General features: G+C 35.9%; 1 protein-coding gene across 4 annotated transcripts in view; it reads left to right on the top strand.

Annotated features, from left to right (window-relative positions):
• The window catches only part of ERCC6L2 (ERCC excision repair 6 like 2), a 126,719-nt gene that overhangs the window by 19,332 nt on the left and 84,826 nt on the right, over positions 1-22,561 (top strand). For all 4 annotated transcript variants that reach the window (XM_012530015.4, XM_058301551.2, XM_071216640.1 and 1 more), the window contains one exon: positions 17,138-17,331. In XM_012530015.4, coding sequence (XP_012385469.2) covers positions 17,138-17,331 — 194 coding nt within the window. The remainder of the gene's footprint in view (positions 1-17,137; positions 17,332-22,561) is intronic.

Genomic DNA, 22,561 nt, shown 5'->3' with positions numbered 1-22,561 from the left:
AGATGAGAGATTAATAAACAATTTTCCACAATTTTTAAAGCTAAATATCTGTCTTACATAGAAGACCATGCTCTACAATAATGATTTTCAAGCCATTTGGTGAAGGACCAGTCATCATTTTATTTTTAAATTTCTAAATGTTGTGAATTGGTACTTTTATAAAATAAAATAAAGATGAATTATTCAAAAAATGAAGAGGAAAAAGAACATAGATCATATAAGCCTGAATTTTTATTATCAAATTCAACACACATAAAGTTACTCTGTTCATTTGTCATTAAAGTTTTTTAATGCATACCCTTAATTTCCAGTAACACTTTGCTGACTGACATGGGTTTGTGGTCACGTATTGAGTGGCACTGCTCTACAATATGTGGGATGTATCAGTAAACATTTCCAATGAAAATTTGTCACTCTCTTTATCTTATAATTATATATTTTTACAAACTTTAAATTTCTTGGTTATTTTAAGGCCATGTTTCTGTAACTACTGAAGTCATTTCCCTAGTGGTGTTCTAGAACGTAGATGAAGCCAGAGGAAAGGCATGGTATATCTTCCTCACCAAGTTTGCTCAAAAGTGGGGAGAGAAAAAGTTAAAATAATTGAAAATATTCTGAAATTTGGGATATGAAAATATTTTTGTATTAAAATTAATTAAAACAGATTATTTATACAAAATTTCCTTGAGTGTTCAAGAGAAAATGCTAGACTTTAAAGAAGTTTTTAGCTTCCTGGCATTTACCTCTCAGATTGTTTACTCTTCTCTGTCATTAGCAGCGTTGCAGTACAAGAATTTGAGAAATATGCCATAAGGCATTAGAGTTACTGTCATTTTAAATTCTCCTATTTTTTTTTACTAGCATAAATGCATCTTGAATGTCCGATTCAATTTTATCCTAAAATTTGTCACTTTCCACAAGGTAGATTCTTAATGCTTTTAAGTTTTCTAGAGCTCAAAAACTTTTCTTTTAGATTTATTTTTTTATTTACTTTATTTTTCTTTATCCTCCTTTCCCCAGTTGGTTCTCTCATCTGTCTTTCTGCTCATTGTTTGCTTGCCTTCTCCAGGAGGCACCAGGGACCTTCTTCCATGAGAGGCCAGTGTCCAGCTGAACTGAGCCACATCCCCTACCCGTAGGCTGCTGCATCTGTGGCTTCTGCTTGTTGTGGTGGGGTGGAGTCTAGCTCATTGTGGTGGGAGATGGCATCAAGCTCTGTTGCGGCGGTGTCTAGGTCGTTGTGGTGAGAGGTGGTATCTGCTCAGCTTCTTTTTTAGGAGGCACTGGGACTGAGCTGGTACCTCCCATGTGGTAGGCGGGTACCCAAGTGGTTGAGCCACATCTGCTTCCCTCAAGAACTTTTTTGAGGCCTAAAATCAGTTGTTTTTAGGTTTTAAATGTCAGTGCAGAGCTTACAAATCTCTTATGCATCACTTTGACAATTCCAGATGGGAAAGAAAGAAAAAGAATCATATTAAAAAATATTTAAAAGAAAAATATTTTAGAAAGAACAAGAATGGGAGAAAAGAAGGTGAAGAAAGATATTCATTTGATAGTCTGATAAAATGTGCTGATTACTCCCTAAGTTGACACTAATGCCTGCCTCCTTCCCTCCCTCCCACTCTTTTTCTATTGTCTTCCCCACCCTTTCTTTCCCTTTTTCCTACCTTCCTCTCTTTTATTGTATTCTCTTGGTAATAATCAGGGTAAACAGGTGCTTTCATCTTTTGTTGATAGGAATAAATTTTTTATTTCAAATTTGGAAATATTTTTAAAACTGAATTCTAGCACTGAATCAGATGAATTTCCAATTAAGCACAAAGATGTATTTATGAAAATATTTTGGGGAAGCATTGTTTGTGATAGTAAAATATTGGCAATAGATGATAAGTTAAATTATGCTACATGTACAAAATAGAATAATACACAGCTATTAACAATAAGGCTTAAATATCTACGTACTGCCAAGGAACAGTATCATCTATATTGTCATGTAAAAAGCAAGGTACAGAAGCATTTATTGCCTCTAGTAATGAATTATTAGATTTTGGTGGGATTCTTTGTATAGAAAATCATGTCATCTGCAGTAGGGATAGTTTTATCTCTTCTTTCCAATCTAGGTTCCTTTTATTTCTTTTTCTTGCCTAACAGTCCTGGCTAGAACTTCCAGTATAGTGTTGACTAGCAGTGATGAAAGCAGGCATCCTTGTCTTGTTCCTGATATTTGGAGAATGATTTCAGATTTTCACTATTGTATATGATGTTAGCTGTGGGTTTGTTTTGTTTTGTTTTTATTTAGTTTTTGTTAATGGTCTTTATCATGTTCCTATTTTTCTGAATGTTTTCATCAAGAAAGGGCACTAGATTTTGTCCAATTTCCTTTCTGCATGAACTGAGATAATTGTGTGTTTTTTCCCTTCATTCTATTAATGTGAATTTACATTAATTGATTTTCTTATATTGAACCACCTTTGCATTCCTGGATAAATCTAACTTAGTCATGGTGTATAATATTTTTAAAGTGCTATTGATTTTTGTTAGTATTTCATTGAAAATTTTTGCATCTGTATTCATAGTGGATATTTGTAATTTTCTTTTTCATGTGATATCTCCATCTGTTAGTAGGGTGTCTTCTCTTCAATTTTTTGGGGAAGAATTCAAGCATTAATTCTTCTTTCAGTGTTATGTAAAATTCACCAGTGAAACCACTCCTGGGCTTTTCTTTGTTCTTTTTTGATTACTGACTCAATCTCTTTTCTTTTACTGGTCTGTAGAGATCTATTTCTTCTTGGGACTGTTTAGGTAATTTGTGTGTTTCTATGAATTTGTCCATTTCATCTAGGTTATCTATTATAATTTGTTGGTATATAAGTTTTCGAAATATGCTCTTATAATCTTTTGTACAGTAGGTAGTAATAGCCCGCCCCCCTTTCATTTCTAATTTTAGTTATTTGTAGCCTCTCTCTCTTCTTTTTTGTCAGTCTGCTTAATGGTTTTTCAATTTTATTGCTTTTTGCTTTCATTGATTCTTTCAGTTGTTTTTCTATTCTCAATTTAATTTACCTCTCTCCATATGTCCATTATTTCTAATTGGCATATAGTGTCATTCATGTCTTATGTTTCCTTATTGATCTTTTTTTAGTTGTTCTAACCATTATTGAAGGCCATATATTGAAGTCTCCTACTATTAATGAAGAGCCATCTATTTCTGTCTTCAAATCTGTCAATATTTGCTTCATGTTTTTGTGCTCTGTTGTTAGGCACATATATATTTATGATTGTTAAAAATGTTTTGAGCAATTGAACATTTTGTCAACCTATGGTGTCCTTTTTTGTCCCTTTAAATTTTTTTGACTTAATGTCTTTTTTGTCTGATAATAGTGTAGCCATTCCTGCTCTCTTTTGATTACAAATTATCTGCAAGAAAACATTTTTTTTTAAACTTTCATTTTCTGCTTGTGCTTTGAATTTAGTTGGGTCATATTTTGTTGTTGTTGTTGTTAATCCATTCTTCCAGTATCTTCCTTTGACTATAAAGTTTAATCCAGTTGTGTTTGGAGTAACTACTGATAAAACAGGGCTTATTTCTGCCATTTTGCTGTTTGATTTTTGCCATACCTTCTTCGTCCCTAAAGTCATCTATTAGTGGTTTCTTTTGTATTTAGTTGACCTTTTGTAATGAATGTTTTAGAATCCCTTCTTATTTCCTTCTGTGTATATTTTTCAGATATTTTCTTTGTGGTTACCATGGGGCTTAAATTTAACATCCTAATTTTGTAGCAATCACATTTGATTTTATACTAACTTAACTTTAATAGCATATATATACCATGTTCCTATACTCTTCTGTTCCCCCCTTGAATGTTATTCTTGTCACAAATTATGCCTTTTATATTGTGTGTCCAAACCCATAGATTTATCATCACTTTTTATTCATTTTCATCTTAGATACTGTAAGAAGTAAAAAGTAGAGAAACAAACCAAAAAATGTAAGAGTGCTGGCATTTATATTTACCCATGTCTTTACCTTTCCCAGAGATCTTTATTTCTTCAGGCAGCTTTGATCTATTTTCTAGTATCCTTTCCTTTCAATCTGAAGATCTTCCCTTAGCAATTCTTGTAGAGCTGGTCTAGTCATGACAAACTTCTTCACCTTTTGTATATCTGGGAATGTCTTTTTTTTTTTTAAGATTAATTTAATCCCCCCCCCCCGCCCCCGGTTGTCTGTTCTCTGTGTCTATTTGCTGAGTCTTGTTTCTTTGTCCGCTTCTGTTGTCATCAGCGGCACGGGAAGTGTGGGCGGCGCCATTCCTGGGCAGGCTGCACTTTCTTTTGCGCTGGGCGGCTCTTCTTACAGGGCGCACTCCTTGTGCGTGGGGCTCCCCTATGCGGGGGACACCCCTGCATGGCAGGGCACTCCTTGCGCGCATCAGCACTGCCCATGGGCCAGCTCCACACGGGTCAAGGAGGCCCGGGGTTTGAACCACGGACCTCCCATGTGGTAGACGGACTCCCTAACCACTGGGCCAAGTCCGTTTCCCGGAAATGTCTTAATCTCTCCCTTTTTTTTTAGTTTTGCTGGATATACTGTTTTTAGTTTGCCATTTTTTTTTTCTTGAACCACTTTATATATGTCCTCTGTTTTCTTGCCTTTATGGTTTCTGATAAGAAATTGGTCCTTATTCTGTTTGATGTTCTCTTATACATGATGTTTTGCTTCTATTTTGTGACTTTCATGATTCCATCTTTGTGTTTGACAGTCAACAGTTTAGTCGTGATATGTCTTGGTATGGATAAGTTTGGGTTTATCCTGTGTGAAGTTCATTGAAGTGCTCTAGGTATGTGTATTCATGTTTTTTATTAAATTTGGGGTTGGGGGGGATTTTTAGCCATTATTTCTTACGGTATTCCTTCTGCCCCTTTGTCTCTCTTTTATACTTTGTGACTCTCATAATGCATATATGGTATCCTGTATGTTTTATGGTATCCTATAGGTCTCAGTCTCTGTTCACTTGTCATTCTTTTTTCTTTCCATTTCTCAGAGTAAATAATTCATTTGTTTTATCTTCATGTTCACTGATTTTTTAACCAGCTCCAATCTGCTGTTGAAGCCCTCTAGGATTTTTAAAAATTTATTATTATGGTCTTTATATATCCAGTATTTCTGTTTGGTTCCTTTTAAAATGATAAGTATCTCTTTATTGAAAGTCTCTTTTTTTTTTAATCTGCTGTTTATCTGATTTCCATTAGTTCTTTGTCTGTGTTTTCCTTTAGCTCTTAGACCATATTTAGGACAATTCTTAAAAATCTTTGTCTGATATATTCAGAATGTTGTCTTTCTCATTGTTGGTTTCCATTGCTTTCTCTCTCTACTTTGCATGGGCCATGATTTCCTGTTTCTTTGCATGTCTTGTAATCTTTTGTTGCACACTGGATATTTTAATATTTAATGTGTTAACCCTGGTATTAGTCATGGAGGTATCTGTTCCTTAAGCTTTTATCCACTTAGTGTTATGACAGAGATTTCCTTGAATGCCAGGAGCTAACCAAAAAAGAAAAGAGAACAACTTCCCCAGTCTTTGCAAATTGGCCTGTGCAAGTGTGCTACTTCAGAGGTTAGCCTTCCTGACAGTATGTCTATAAAAGCAGCCCAAGGTGAAAATGTATGCCACTTCTGGTCTTTTCAAGCATGTGTCTTTCTCTGGGCATGTGTGCATGACCTTAGGTATTCCCTTTTTACATGGATCTGAATGTCCCTTTCTCCTAAGAAATATTCTTTCTTCCCATTCCTAGGTGCTATATTGTATGTCTCAAAGCCAGTAATCCTTTGCCCCAAATAGTTGTGATTTGACTGTTTTCTTACAATGTACTAGCTGTTTCATCCTGTGCAAGTTCTGGGACAGTGAACCTGCAACAAGTGACCTGGTTTAGTCCTTCAGGCTGCCATCAAAATGTTACAGACATGCATGCACCCTAGTAGGTACATAAGGGTTACTCTGCTTCTTCCAGAGTCAGAACCAGGGACCCATACTGCAATAGTGGGCTAGCTCTGCAGTGAGCCAGGAAGGGGGAAGGAAGGGCCAGCAAAGGGCCTATGAGATATTCCTACCATTTTTAAGCTTCCTTTTCTTGTTTTGTCACTCAGCCAGTTACCACACTCCTTTAACTTTTTACAGGAATTCTAATAAAGATGGCCTGTTCTTGGTCATTGTTTAGAACTTCTGGGGGTGGAGACAGACCATGGAACATCTCACTGCCATCTTGGTGACGTCACTTTGTTATTTGTTGAAATTATGAATGGGATCTTTTTAACTTCTTATTTTAAAATGATTGTTGCTAATGTATAAGAAAGCGATTCACTTGTATTTTTAAGTTGTATCTAGCTATCTTCTTGAATTCTTCATTCTAAATTTTTAGTTGATTCTTTTGGATTTTCTGAGTATACAATCATTATCTTCAAATAACAGTTTGTTATTTTACCTCATATTTCTTATTTTTCTTTTATTGAATCAAATAGGACCTCCAGTTGGGAGCAGAAATAGCGGAAAAAAATGATCTTCTTTCTGATTACTATGAAAATATTTCATTTATTTCACTGCATTTATTTGTGGGCTTATGATACATATCTTTTTAAATCTAAACAAGTTTTCTTCTGTATGATTTTTCTCTTTTATCTGTTAACCAAATGAATTACATTAATAGATTTCCTAATGTTGAACTTGTATTTCTGGAATAAAGGCTATAGTATTTCATTCTTTTAACATGCTGCTGGAATGCATTTTCATAGTTACTTAAGATTCTTTTGTCTCTTCATAAGTATTATCGATTGAGTAGAAGTTTTTAAATTTATTTTTAAAGTAAACTTTATTTCAACTTCAAAAAAAATAGCAGACAAAAGAAAATTAACAAATTATGGAAGCATTACTTTAAAAAAATTCTGTCCAGTCACATTTATCTTATTTAATCCTAAAAATAAACTCAGTTGTTTGTCCAGTGTTCAGAAAGATTATAAATGAGCGCAAATTAGTTAAATGACATGACCGAAGTCTTCTTGTTACTGAAGAGAATGAAGAAAAAACAAAATGCTTGATCATACTCATATCTTGTAAAACTAAATCCCATGTTCATTTTCTTGATCTTTAATATTGATATAGTACCTTCTTTGCCTTTGCTACACAAAATTACAATATTACTGTAAATAGTCTATAAGTTAGTTTAATTATGTATTTCCCATGTGTCACCATATTCTTAACACCTTGTAATAGAGGAACTTTCTTGTATTTTTAACCATAAACCTTATCTACCACCAAGATCACTGTTATACAGTCCCTAGACTATCCTTTAGGCATCTTTCAATTAGACTATCCCTTTCAGCCTCAGTCACAAATGTGCAGTGTTAGTTATACTCATTATAATGTGTGCCATTAACTCTATCCATTTCCACATATTTATAATCAACTTTATTAAACATTCTACACATATTCAGTATCAGCTGCTCCTCCTCAACCCACATCCTATCTCCTACTGACCTATACTCTAAAGTTTAACTCCATAAGTTTACTCATCATATTCAGTGCACATCAGTCAGACCAGACAATATTCGTCCTTTTGCGTCTGGCTTATTTTACTCAATGTAATATCCTCAAGGTTCCTCCATGTTGTTATGTGCTTCCCCAGTTCATTTCTTCTTTCAGCTGAATAGTAGAATTCCATTGTCTATGTATATCATATTTTGCTTATTTATTGATTGGTGGGCACTTAGGTTGTTTCCATCTTTTAGCAATTGTGAATAATGTTGCTGTGAACATCAGTGTGCAAATATCTGTTCACATCCTTGCTTTCAGTTCTTCTGAATATATTCCTAGTGGGATTGCTGAATCTTACAGCAGTTCTGTTTAGCTGTCTGAGGAACAGCTAAACTATCTTTCACAGAGTCTGCACCATTTTACATTCCTTTCAAAAGTGAAGGAGTGTTCCTGTTTCTCCACATCCTCTTCATCACTTATTATTTTAAATAATGGCCTTTCTATAAGGCGTGAAATAATATTTCATTGTAGCTTTAATCTGTATTTCCCTAATAACTAGTGATGTTGATCATTTTTTTGTGTGCTTTCTGGCCATTGTATTTCCTCTTTGGAAAAATGTCTATTCAAGTCCTTTATCCATTTTTCAGTTGGGTTGCTTGCCTTTTTGTGGTTGAGTTGTGTGATCTCTTTATATACTATCGAAATCAAACCCTTGTCAGTTATGTGGTTTCCAAAAATTTTCTCCCATTAAGAAGGCTGCCTTTTCATCTTCTTAAGAAAGTCATTTGAAGAACAAAGTGTTTAATTTTGAGGAGGTCCCATTTATCTATTTTTTTTTTTTTTTCCTTCATTGCTCGTGCTTTGGGTGTAAGATCTAAGAAACCACCACTTACTACTAGGTCTTGAAGATGTTTCCTGCATTTTGTTCTAGGAGTTTTACTGTTGGACCTTTTATATTTAGGTCCTTGATCCTTTTTGAGTTAATTTTTATGTAAGATGTCAGATGGGTCCTCCTCCTTTCTTTTGATATGAATATCCAGTTTTTCTAACACCATTTGTTAAATAGACTATTCTGACCCAGCTGGGTGAGTTTGACAGCCTTGTAAAAAATCACTTGACCATAGATGTGAGGGTCTATTTCTGAACTCTCAATTTGATTCTATTGGTAAAACTCCCTTTATGCCAGTGTCATGCTGTTTTTACCACTGTAGCTATGTATTATTTTTTAGGAGGTTCTGGGGATTGGAACATGGAACCTCATACATGCAAAGCAGGTACTCAACCACTGAGCTATACCCGATCCACAAATAATACGCTTTAAAGTTGGGAAGTGAGAGTCCTCCAACTTCATTCTTCTTTTTAAAGATACTTTTGGCTATTGGGGGCCCTTACCCTTCCAGATAGATTCAATAAATGTCTTTTCCAGTTCTACAGAGAAGGCTTTTGAAACTTTTATTGGGATTGCGCTTCATCTGTAGATTAGTTTGGGTAGAATTATCATCTTACTGTTTAGTCTTCCATGAACATGGAATGGCCTTCCATTATTTAAGTCTGTTCTTTTTTTTTTTTTTTTTTTTTTTTAAAGATTTATTTATTTATTTTAATTTCCCCCCCTCCCCTGGTTGTCTGTTCTTGGTGTCTATTTGTTGCGTCTTGTTTCTTTGTCTGCTTTTGTTTCTTTGTCCGCTTCTGTTGTTGTCAGCGGCACAGGAAGTGTGGGCGGCGCCATTCCTGGGCAGGCTGCACTTTCTTTTCACGCTGGGCGGCTTTCCTCATGGGCGCACTCCTTGCGCGTGGGGGCTCCCCCACGCGGGGGACACACTTGCGTGGCACGGCACTCCTTGCGCGCATCAGCACTGCGCATGGCCAGCTCCACACGGGTCGAGGAGGCCCGGGGTTTGAACCGCGGACCTCCCATATGGTAGACGGACGCCCTAACCACTGGGCCAAAGTCCGTTTCCCAAGTCTGTTCTTTTTTAAGCAGTGTTTGATAGTTTTCTGAATATAGGTCCTTTACGTCCTTGTTTACGTTTATTCCTAAATACATTGAAGAAGAAAAAAATCATGTGATAATCTTAATTGATGTAGAAAGGCATTTGACAAAACAACGTTCTTTCTTGATAAAAAAATTCTGAAAGATAGGAATAAAAGGAAACTTTCACAATATGATAAAGTGCATATATGAAAAACCCAGAGCTAACAATGATACTCAACAGTAAAAGACTGAAAGCTTTTCCACTGAACTAGGGAATGAGACAAGGATGCCCACTGTCTCCACTGTTATTCGGTATTGTGCTAGAAGTTCTAGAGAAGTTTATTTTCAATTTTCTTTTATTCTTTCATCCCTTTTTCCTATTCATTCTTCATCCTATTTTAGGATCAAGTTTAAAGAAGCCTCCTGGAATTACTTCCTCTTTTTCCCACCCTCCTTTCTCTGTCTTACTTCTTTCCCCTTGTTTGCCCTTTCCTCTCTTTCCCACACCTGTGATCGTAAAATATTTTATGACTTTGCCCGTTTCTTATTGTGTTTATACCCATTTTTGTTTGTTCAAAACTTTTTATTCTTATTTAGTAAATTTTGTATGCTTGTATATTGCTCTCATTTGATTGCTAGTTTATCAGTATAGAATTCTGAGTTCAAATTTTTACTTATAACTTTATCAAAATTGTCTTCTCTCATTCCATATTGCAGTTGAGGATCTCATACTAATTTTAAGTTTGTTCCTTGGAAAGTAGATTGTTTTGTTTGTTTGTTTGGAAATGTTTAGGATTTTTACCTTACCTTGAAATTCAGAAATTTCCTCAGCACCAAACACTCAGTCTAGAACTTTTCCAAATAAGTTCTCCTGTTTTAGAAAAATTTATTTTGTACTTTATGAAGGGGAGAAGGATCTAATACTAGAATTAGCTTCTCTGTAACATATGACTGGTATTGCTCTTCATCTTTCAAGACCTGGTCCTTACAGTTTGAGCCGCCTCTGCTCCTTTGGGTTTTGTTATTTCTTTTTTATTTTTTTATTTTTTAAAGATTTATTTATTTCTCCCCCCTTCCTTGTTGTTTGCTCTCTGTGTCCATTCACTGTGTATTCTTCTGTGTCAGCTTGTATTCTCATTCGGCAGCTCTGAGAATCAATTCTGGAACCTTCTGGAGTAGAGAGGCAATCATTCTCTTGCACCACCTCAGCTCCCTGTTCTGCTATGTCTTTTATTGTCTCTCCTCTGCGACTTTTGTTGCATCATCTTGCTGTGCCAGCTCTCTGTGTTGGCTGGCCCTCCTGCATGGGACAACACTCTTGAGTGGAGGGACTCTCCTGTACAGGGCGGCATTCCTGTGTGGGGTGGCACTCTATGTGCTTTCTGGCCATTGTATTTCCTCTTTGGAAAAATGTCTGTTCAAGTCTTTTACCCATTTTTTAATTGGGTTGCTTGTCTTTTTGTGGCCCTGGGCATTGAACCCTGAACCTCCTATATGGTCAATAGAACCCAAATGCTTGAGCCACATCCACTTCCCTTGTTGATTTTAGGTTCCTTCTAGGAAAACGTCTTTTCGGAAATTCTCTCTTTCATAGGTAGAGGATGGATTCTTCAAATATGTCCATTCTTGTGACTTCCTGACTCCTATAACCTGTTGATGGCACCCTTCTAGGCTTTCTAGCACTTTATTGGATCTGTTTTTAAGTTTGTTCTTTTGTTTCATTGGAATCAATAAATACATGTGTTCAGTTTGTCATTTGAACTGGGAATTTGGATAGAAAATTTTTAATGAGATTGTAACCAGATTTTGTCTAGGTTTTTGACTATGCTGCAAAAATGAATTTCAAGAGCATGTCATATTGATTAGGCCAGTAATTTATTAAAGTAGGGAGGGAAGAGAAATGGGAGAAAATAGGAGATCATAGGTTAAGGTAGAGAGGAAGGGACTGAAAAGTGATAAAGAGGGCTGATTTACAGAATACAGTTCCCCATTTTAGATTATAAATACCCAGGTTTTATTTGCATGGCCATCATTGCAGGAGATAAATGGTGAGAGCAGGGTGCAGAAGGCAGGAACAGGCGCATGAACCAGGGTGAAAGCAAGACAGCTTTGCGCTTTTTAAACCATTAATTTATTCCACCCCTTTGCTAATGGTGTGGGGGGAGTTCCAGCTGTTTGCTGTTTTGATTGATTACCCCACCCATCAGCCCCCCAGGAGGGCCCAATAATAAGGACACTAGAGATTATCTAGGGCTTCTCCTGGCTGAGGGAGGAAATCTTGTTCTGAAGCAGAATCTCATGAGAGTCTTCCAGCAGCCATCCTGGGGATACCAAATGACAGGTGGACTTCTTGCCAGGTTGGAGATCTGTCTGATTCCCTATCTTACTGGCCTGCTTCAAGATTGCCATTGACATCCTACAGAATTTCCTAGAAGTAAATCCAAAACAAAACTATAATTTTGTTTGATGAACTTCTAAAAATATAAAGTTGTACTGGTCCATTTAAAATAGTGTACATTTTAAAAAGACAGTCTATGATATGACTAGAGAAGTAAGTTCCTATTTCTTTCTTATGCTAATGCCAAAACTTCAAAGAAATTCTAAAAAAGTAATCTTGAAACTCCTTGAAAAAAACTCTTTCATGAACTGAGTATTACATTAAGGAGTGGTGGGTTTAAGATATGTGAGTGGGATATATCTCATATACATGTTAAAACTTTCTGAGTGTGAATAAATCATCTGAGAATGCATGAAATAGATGTTTTGTGCCAAGAATAAATTCCTAAGTGAAAAAACACATATTGCATTTCAAATATTGATCCTTGAATAGATTCTTCAGATTTAGGATGTCAAGTTTAGAATGGAATTCCATCTTTATGAAAATGAATCATAGTAAGTTTATTTTAAAATATTATCTCACATGACAAAACTTTAGACTTTCTAATTAAAATTAATAACTAGTATTAAGTAGGGGAGGATGATTTTTCTAGCAGTCATAATACCAGCATCAGAAGCAATTTCAGTGGTGATTGAAAAATTATTTTTCCAAATATTTTATATTTTTTTGTTATTGTTTTTGGTGTGTACAGAGGATTATTTTGCAAGTGATGATACTGTAGACATCCTTATACATACATCTTGACAACATTTGCAGTGATGGCTATTGGTAAATTCTTGGTACTGGAATTATGCTGTATGTTGTGCTGAAATCATGGGTATGTGCATATTACATTTCGATAGCTAGAGATCATGGCATTTATAATCATAGCAGTAGGGTGTAAGAATGTTTCCCACCTTTTCATCTCTCCTAGGTATTAACAAATAAAAAATTGTACTAGCCTGAGAGAGTTTTAAAAAATTACATCTTGGTTGTTTTTTTTTTCTTTAAAGATTTATTTTATTTACTTATTTCTCCTCCCTCCCCCCCCCCCATTGTTTGCACTTGCTGTCTGCTGTCTATGTCCATTTGTTGTTTGCTTGTCTTCTTTTTGGGTGGTACTGGGAACCAAACCTGGGACCTCCCATGTGGGCGGGAGGCACCCATTGGCTTGAGCCACCTCCACTCCCCAATATCTTGTTTAGATTTGCCTTTCTTGAATTATGAGTGAGCTTCAGTATCTTTTCAGATACTTAAAAGCCATTTTTAATGTAAAATGCCTATTCATATCTTTGCTCATTATTTAATTGTAGTCCTTCTTAGTTCTTATTTTGTCTATTATATATATTACAAGTATTTCTTCCCATTTTTGACTTGTTTCCCTCATTTAAAAATTTTTTATGTAGCCAAATTTATCCATCTGATTTATAGCTTTGGGTTTTATGTCTGCCTAGAAAATAAATTCACCTATGATTCTTTTATTAATGTGTATAATTTTATTTTGTACTTTTATATCCTTGTTTGTGCTAGGATCTATTTTGCTATAAGGAATGATCTAATAATCCAGCTTTATTTTTTTTCTCTCATGTGATTAGCTGGTTATCTTAATCTCATTTATTGAATAAGCCTACTTTGCCAGTGTTTTGGTGGGTCACTTTTGAATAAAATTATGTATTTGGGTCTATATTGAAGTATATTATTTTGTTCTATTGATTTATTTGTTCATTTCTCTTCCAGTTCTAAACAGTTTGAATTATTTAAGCTTTTAGTATATCCTAATATTGGTGGGAATTTTTTCTTCATTCTTTTTCAGAATTTCTGTGGCCTTTTACGCAAGTTTTCTCAACTTATAAGAAATAAATTTTCTCAAATTTCTCCTAAAAACCTATTGATATTTTAGTTGGTAATGCATTGAATTGGTGGGTTTATTTAGAGAGAGTAAACATCTTTACTACATAGAGACTACATATCCAAGAGCAGTCCCATCATTTCCTTAAATTTTGTTTCATGCCCTCAGAAATTTTAATTTTCTTCATGTGACCTTGTATCTTATTCAGTAAGTTTATAGTAGGTGTTCTTTTTGGTTGCTGTTATAAATAGAATTTTTTCCAATTTGTTTTTTAACTGGTGATTGTATATATTATAGCTACATGTGTTTTATAAACGCCACTTTCTCAATTATTTTACTGTTCATAAAGTTTATTGTTCATTTAGTTGATTTATGTTTTCTGCAAATAATGGTAATTTTACTTTATTTTCATCCTTATATCTCTTATTTACATCTTTTGTTTAATTGCAAGATGTGATACTCATTGATATTCTAAGTGATACTGGTCTTTAATTTTCTTTTTTGATAGAATTTGTCATATTTTGGTATTATTATTACATTGCTTTTGTAAAAGAATTTGAAAGGCTTCCTGACTGGTGTGAAATTCCTATAATATATATCTACAGTTTATCAAAGGAGAAGTTATAAATTATCTATAATTAATTAGGTTGGGCTTTTTTGAAGGAGTTAAGAATGTAGATAGAGGTAAATATGGGAAATATTTTTTAGAACTTTGAGTTACACAGTAAACATTCAAATTTATGATCTGTAATTTTTTTCTGTAAAAAGCACCTTTTATTTTTCAATTTTATATCTCACTTCCCCCCTGTGACACCTTTGCTTCAGCTCTGTTAGTCAGTTTCCTCTGAATCTGCATTGCTCCTCATCACTTGGTTGCTTGACATGTGCTTTCGTTTTATTAATGCATTCATTGCCCGACTACTGTATTAGTCAAGGTTTTCTAGGGAAACAGAACTGACAGGAGATATCTGTAAATATGAGATTTTATAAAATTGTCTCATGCAGCTGTGGGAATGCATAAGTCCAAATTCCATAGGGCAGCCTGCAAGCTGAGAATTGTGATGAAGGTTTTCAGTGAATTCTCCAGGAGAAGCTGGTAGGTTGAAGCACAGATGGAAATTCTGTCTTCTGGCTGCTGCAGTCATCACTCCTTCTTTTAAAGCCTCAACTCTTTGGATGAGACATCTCTCATTGCTGAAGGCAGTCTCCTCAGTTGATTGTAAATGTAATCAGCCATAGATGTGGCCTACTTACTGATGATTTAAGTTTACCAAATGTCCTCACAGTAAAAGTCAGGCCAGTGCTTGCTTGGCCAAACAACTGGGTACCGTAATTGGGCCAAGTTGACACATGAACCTAGCCATCACAACTACCTTCTATTTTTCTAAGCCCTATACTAAGTAATGGAGTTACTATGGTAAATAAGAAATTTATTAATTAATTAGAAGTAGAAAATAAGAAATCAGAATAAGAAACAACCCCCAGAGTTGCTTTGTGTGAAATGATATAGAACTTGGACACTGGTTTCTGTTTTACAGTTTGGTACCATTTGTTTAAGAAAGGCTTATTAAATCAAATATTATTGTTTACTGCATGGTAGTAAATGTTCATGTTCTTCCTATGTATTCTTTCTACACTTTGTATTAGAACATAACTCAGTTCTCTGAACTCTTTTACTATTTAAATGAGTAATTGAACCATTTAATTTACTCATGATCCTAAAGACCAGTAATGTCTATAAAAACATCAGGTAACGGTGGTGCCACCTTAATATTTAAATCTCTTCTAGAATTTTATGGTTTGATGGTAGGATTCTTTAGATTAATTGGCTTCTTTTGGTAAGTGAATGACCTGTGAAATGGAAAACTGCTAGGAGTGCTCCTGTAGAATTGGGACACAGCATTTTCATCCCGTAATACACAAAAACTTAAAGGGAGACACTTTATTTGGACTCAGTACTTGGAACCCTGTTATATATTTGAAAGTAGGCGAGACATGAATAAACTCTGGTCAAAGGGCAGAAGTATTTGAGGTTGAATCAAGTATGGTAAATAAATACTCAGATATGCTTGATGAGGGGTTGGGAAAAAAGAACTCTCACATTTAGTAAATTAATCTTCTATTTTTTTTTTTCTTTTGAAAACATAGTCATAGATCTCACTTTCTATAGCTGAGAAATGACCAAGCTGAAATATTTTACAAGAGAGAGTGCAGAATTTAGAGTAGGACTATTGTATTATTTAATTTGTTTGTGTGTGTGTGTGTTAAACTGAAACTTTTTAGTATGTTTCACTTTTATCAACAAATGTAACTTTAGAAAATAAACTTACTGATAATCCTATTTAATATATAAGAGTTTATGAGTGGTGGTAATAAACATTTAAAAGTTGCAATGAATGATAACAGCAGGATTTTGGGTTAGTACAGGAGGGTTAGTACTAGATTAAACAGGAATATTTTGGTGCTTTTACCAAGGACTGTTTTGATGGGAGGGGATAAGGCTGAAGTCCCATTGGTATGAGCACCATAGAGATGGGGAAGAAAGAAAGAAGAGACAGTAAGTACTAATAACTCTTGAGCATCACTGCTTCACTGCTGTAAAGGGGAATAGAATACTAGAGTAGTAGTTAGAGATGTGGGGTCAAGGAAAAGTGTTGTCTTTTAAATCTGGAAAAGATTAGAATGTGTTTGCCTGTGGATGGATGTGGTCCATTAAAAAGGGAAAGATGATGTAGTGGGGCAATTTCTGCAGCATTGACTTTAGGTTAGCAAAAGAGGATGGGACTGACTATATAATTTCAGGGATTGGATTTAGATTAAAAACATGGACAATTTATCCATGGGAATAGATATAGGTAGGTTATTGATACCGTGGGAAGAGATGTGGAGGTTGGAGGGTTTTCTTCTAATTGCTTCAGTTTTCCAGTAAGTTTTCTAGGTCTCCAGCTGAGACTATCTGAGAGAAAACGGAGAATAAAAGGACTAGGGAATGGAAATGAAAGAGTGCTCTAGAGACTGTATATTTAAAGAAAAACTCCTGCTTCTGTGGCCCTTGGAGTTATTAGAATTAGGGATCTAATACATACTTTTTCTATGTTTTAGAGAGTTACTTTTATTAATATATTATCTTTCAATGCCCTTTTTTCGGGGATTGAAAAAAGGGCATTGTCCATTGTTCCTTTGCACAAGGTTAGATATCTATTTTCTCCCAATAAAAAACTAAGCAACAGTATAGTTTTTGAGGGGCCTTCTATGTCTACATGTATCCAATCACTCAGTTGTATTATTATTGTATTATTATTAATTACAGTATCAACATTAAAGAATGTGACTTGCTATTCTAGATTTCACTTCAGGGTCTTTAAATTTTTTTATGAACATACCTTTTTTTTTTTGCCCTCTTCTTTCAGATGTTCTTAATAGTTGCTCCTCTTTCTGTCCTTTACAATTGGAAGGATGAATTGGACACATGGGGATATTTCAGAGTCTCTATTTTACATGGTAACAAAAAAGACAGTGAACTGATTCGTGTAAAGCAGAGGAAATGTGAAATTGCTCTAACAACTTATGAAACACTGCGCTTATGCCTGGATGAACTTAACAGGTAATGGGAATATTGGGGATGATTGCATTAATATTCTGCTTATATCAATTATATTTATTCTTTTATATTCTGAGTTTTTTAAAGCTCTGTTCTTCACCATAATTTAATTTGATTTCTGAATTACTAAAATAGAATAGTTTGTCATAATCTAATTAACGTCTGAAAAGGAAGAATTTGCAGCAGGTTTATCCACAGTTCCTTATTCTATTTCTTAAACTCAATACAGGACACTTCTCCAAATAATGCCTATTAAAAAATGATGACTTGTTCTAAATCACATCACTTATACTACCTTTTATGCATCTAGTGTCTCTAGGGCAGCGATTTTCATGAATGTTTAATTAAGGGAATTTGTTGTGAGTGGCAGAACAAACAGGAACAAAACAAAAAACACCACCAAAATTGTTGTAGGATTAATATCCCACCAACATAAAGTAGTAATGCCCATCTGCATCTTAAAATTTGGGTGGGGTATCGAAAGGAGTGAACAGTTAATCGTGCAGGAATTTACGTGTGATGATGTGGAACAGAGGCTGCTGTGGGAGCAGGTGAAGAACCTAACGCTGCTGCAGAGTGGAAGAGGCCTCAGGGAAGGCCTGTGAACTGAGTGAAACTTGAAGGATGAGTGAGAGTTGAAGGATAGAAGGATAGGAGAGTAATCTAGGGATAGAAAAGCAATCCCTAAACAAGAACAATCATGGTACATTTGAATACGTGAAGCAATTCAGTATGGCTGCAGCCTGGATTGTTGAGAGGTCAAGCTACCAGAAGGCCAGACCCATGAGATAAACAGGGACCAGATCTTAAAATGTATTGAAAGCCACTTGGAGGATTTTGTTCTTTTTCCTTAAGGTAATGGAGTGTCATTTCTTTTCAAAAGTTTGACTGTAAGCTTCTTTTTTTTTTTTTTTTTTTTTTTTTAAAGATTTATTTATTTATTTAATTCCCCCCCCCCCTGGTTGTCTGTTCTTGGTGTCTATTTGCTGCGTCTTGTTTCTTTGTCCGCTTCTGTTGTCATCAGCGGCACGGGAAGTGTGGGCGGCGCCATTCCTGGGCAGGCTGCTCTTTCTTTTCACGCTGGGCGGCTGTCCTCACGGGTGCACTCCTTGCGCGTGGGGCTGCCCCACGCGGGGGACACCCTTGCGTGGCACGGCACTCCTTGCGCGCATCAGCACTGCGCATGGCCAGCTCCACACGGGTCAAGGAGGCCCGGGGTTTGAACCGCGGACCTCCCATATGGTAGACGGACGCCCTAACCACTGGGCCAAAGTCCGTTTCCCAACTGTAAGCTTCTTTGAGTCTGCATGGGGCATTCATATTTCAGGGGTCAGGCAAAAACCTGGTTAGAGTTTGTGTACAGAATTTGGGGCTTCCCTTTTCTGGCTCTTCTTTCTGAGGTACTCCCGCACTTTCTGATGGCTCTGGCTGTGCATGCTTTGTCTTCTGGTTCTTCAGACCTTTATTTTTGAAGGATATTTTCATTGACTATAGCTTCACTTCTTTTCCTTATCTTCTTTGTCTTTACTGCCACATCTCTGAAGAACATGTGGAATGGGCATCACCATCCCAGGGTCCTCCGGGTAGAGGAATAAAATATGGATTAGAGTGGACTTACTGGTATTCTACTATAAAATTATTGTGACTCTAGCAATGAAAGAAACTGTATCATTGATGTGGAGACAGTGGCCACAGGAGTTGCTGAGGGCAGGGAGAGGGAAGAAGAGGTGTGATATGGGGGCATTTTCAGGACTTGGAGTTGTATTGAATGATATTGCAGGGACAGATGCAGGACATTATATATTCTGCCATAACCCACTGAATGGACTGGGGGAGAGGGTAAACTACAATGTAAACTATAATCCATGCGATGTAGCAGTGCTCTAAAATATATTCACCAAATGTAATGAATGTGCCACACTGATGAAAGAATTTGGTGGTGTCGGAGGAGTGCAGTGGAGTGGAGGTGTATGGGAGCCTCTTATTTTTTAAAGTAACATTTTGTATGATCTATGTATCTTTAAAAAAACTTTTAAAAATCTATTGAAGAAAAGAACATGCTTATGCTACAACTTTTTAAGTTTTTTTGTTTTTGGTGTTGTAGCAGAAAGAAGTCGGGTTGTTGTGGTATTGAAGGCCAGGATGTGAGAATCTAAGAAGGAAGATTTATTAACTTTATTAACAGCCAACTGGGTTCAGCAGACTTCTGTCCTAATAAAAACCAGGCCCCGAATAGGGTTTTTGGGTCCCTTTTATACAGAGGATGTAGGAGTGGGGAGTCAAACAGTATTTTTAAGCAAAAGGATTTTTCTTTGTTAGTTTTTTAGAGTTTTAAGTGTTTGAGTATCAGATAGGTCTTGAATTAACACATATCCCCCACATTCAGGTAAGCTTGAATTAACACATATCCCCCCGTTCCAGGTAAGCTTAAATTAACACATATCCCTCACATTCCAAATAAGCTAGAATGAACACATATAGTCTACATCCTCCTTGAATATCCAAAGTCTATAGAGCCTACATCACTTAAATGGCTTTCTGGGAACTAGGCATACTTGGATATAGAATAAGTTCGAATTTATGCATTGGCCATATTATTGGCATCTGTTGATTTCTTCTTAAGGGAAAAGAGGATTTTGCTATATTTGCTGGGTAATTTCGTAGAGGGGGGATTGATGTTGAAGATTACTTCTTAAACAGATGGTTGAACATTTACATAACTCCGTTTTTTCAGAGGTACCTGGTGCCCCCAATTCTTAATCTTTTAAGAGCTAAGAAATATAAATGAGATTGCTCCTTGGCTTTCGCCACTATTGGCATAGGATACTGCTTTCTTTGCTTTTGTAAGTCATCTTGTCTGTTTTTTTTCCCACTTCTAGAATTTTATGGCAATTTTCTCCTGTCTTTGTTCTTGAGGTCTGAGGTCTTCTAACTTTTTCAATTTTATATTAACAAAATTATCAAACCTACAGAGAAGTTGAAAGAATGGTACATGAACATCCATGTACTCACCACCTAGATTCAGCAGCTGAATATGTATATATATTATAATGTTGGCAAAATACAAATTAATGTGTGTGTGTATGTCTGTATATAATGGTGGAGTTGAATATTTTCAGTAATTTGCATATAATATCACAACCTGATGCCTACATATTTTAGCACACATCTCATGAAACTAATGTGATATTCTTCCTCATACCACATTTTTTTGTCACACCTAAGAAAATTAACAGCAATTAAAATTTCCTTAATTATCCCCCAATGTCTTCAATATGTGGTATTTGCAAACCAGGATTCAATAAAAGTTCAGATGATGAATTTGGTTATTAAATCTATTTAGACTCTTCCAATCTAAAATATTCTTCCAGCATTTCTTTTTTTCATTTTATTACTTTTTGAGGGGGTCAAGCCACTTGCCTTATAGATTTGTCTGATTTTTTTCGAAGAGTTGTATATATCCATACCATTTATATTTCTGAAGGCTGAATTTGGGTCTACAGGCATTTTTATATTTGGCAAGAATACTCCATGAGTGATTCTGTGGACTTCATATTGCATCTACTTCAGCGGGGGTACTCACATCAGTTTGTTCCACTTTTAGTGACACCAGGTTTGTTCCACAGGTTAAGGAGATGACTATCAGAGCTCTCCATTGTAAGGATATAGTTTTTTCTTTACAATTACTAAGCAGTCTGTGAAGTGATACTTTACCACCATTTGAGTATTCTGTCTCTCAAGCCTTTTAGTTGCATTCACATATGCAAATTATTCTTGCCTGAATCCACTGTTTTAAGTGTTGCAAAATAATTTGTTTTAATATACTTTTAAATTTTTATTTTAATTTTTAAAAGAAACTTAGATTACATAAATGTTACACAAAAAATATAGGGGAAGTCCGATGTGGCTCAAGCGATTGGGCTCCCATCTACCATATAGGAGGTCCATGGTTCGATTCCTGGGGCCTCCTGGTGAAGGCAAGCTGGCCTGCGTGGTATGGAGTGCTGACTCCTATGGCATGCTGGCCTGTGCAGGAGTGCTGGCATGCAACAAAAAGAGACACAGCAGACCAGAGAACTGAGGTGCTGCAAGAGATTGAGCACCTCTCTCCCACTCTAAAAGGTCCCAGGGATGCCTAAAGTGAAGACAAGCAGACACAGAAGAAAACACAGCAGATGGACACAGAGAGCAGACACAAGCACACAACGATGAGGGGGTGTGGGAGAAATAAATAAATCTTTTTAAAAAAGGAGAGGGGGGATTCCCATATGCCCTGGTCCGCAGCTCTCCTATACCCTCCCATACCTTCCCACATCAGCAACATCCCTTGTTAGTGTGGCACATCTGTCATAATTGATGAACTCATCTTGGAACATTGCCACTAAGTAATGATTATAGTTTACCTTGTAGCTTTACACTCTCTTCTGCACATTTTTGCAGGTTATTGCATGATATACAATGGCTTGTATTTGTCATTGACATTTCATTCAGGGTAATTCCCAAGTCCCCCAAAATACCCTCATATTACATCTATCTTTCCCTCTCCCTCTTCTTAGAACCTCCAGTGGCCACTACCTCCACATCCATGATAAAAGTTCTTGCATTGCTAGAACCACAGGTCTTCAGCAGAACAACTGTAAGTCTACTATACTATAGTCCATCGTACATTCCCCAGTCTTGAGGATTCTATGATGGTGATTCCCTCTCTACCTCTAATTGAGAGCATGCTTAGGTTCCATGGGACAGATGGATGGGACTCTCTTGCTTGCAGTTGCAGACACTGCCTGACCCCTGGGATGGTCGTTGTCAGTTGTCTTCTCCTTGTTAGTTGTCCTGTGTGAGTCCAGTGAACTGAAGAGTAGGCTTTGCAAGTCTGCTGAGATTCAGGGCCCACCTTGCACATGGACAACCCAAAGATTTAAGTCTCTTGGACCATACGACTATCAACTTTAGTACCAACTATTAACTGGAATTCTCCTGTAAAGAAAAAATTTAATTAAGAATGAACAAACTAGAATTTCATCTGAAAAAGCAAGGTAAATGCTTGATTCTTTTGTTTTATTACCAATTTTCAGAATAAGACATTGGTATAAGGGTCATTTACAATAATTGAAAAATTTCTTTCTTTTTGTTTTTGGAATGTTTTTATGGACTAGATTATTGAGGTATAATTTGCATTCCATAAAATGTACACTTTGTAAGTATACAATGATTTTTAGTAAATGTATAATAT

This window comes from Dasypus novemcinctus, chromosome 8 (assembly GCF_030445035.2).
Source record: "Dasypus novemcinctus isolate mDasNov1 chromosome 8, mDasNov1.1.hap2, whole genome shotgun sequence".
Classification (NCBI taxonomy): domain Eukaryota; kingdom Metazoa; phylum Chordata; class Mammalia; order Cingulata; family Dasypodidae; genus Dasypus; species Dasypus novemcinctus.
Note: the sequence above shows the minus strand (reverse complement) of the source record. Positions and strands in the feature narration are given on the sequence as shown.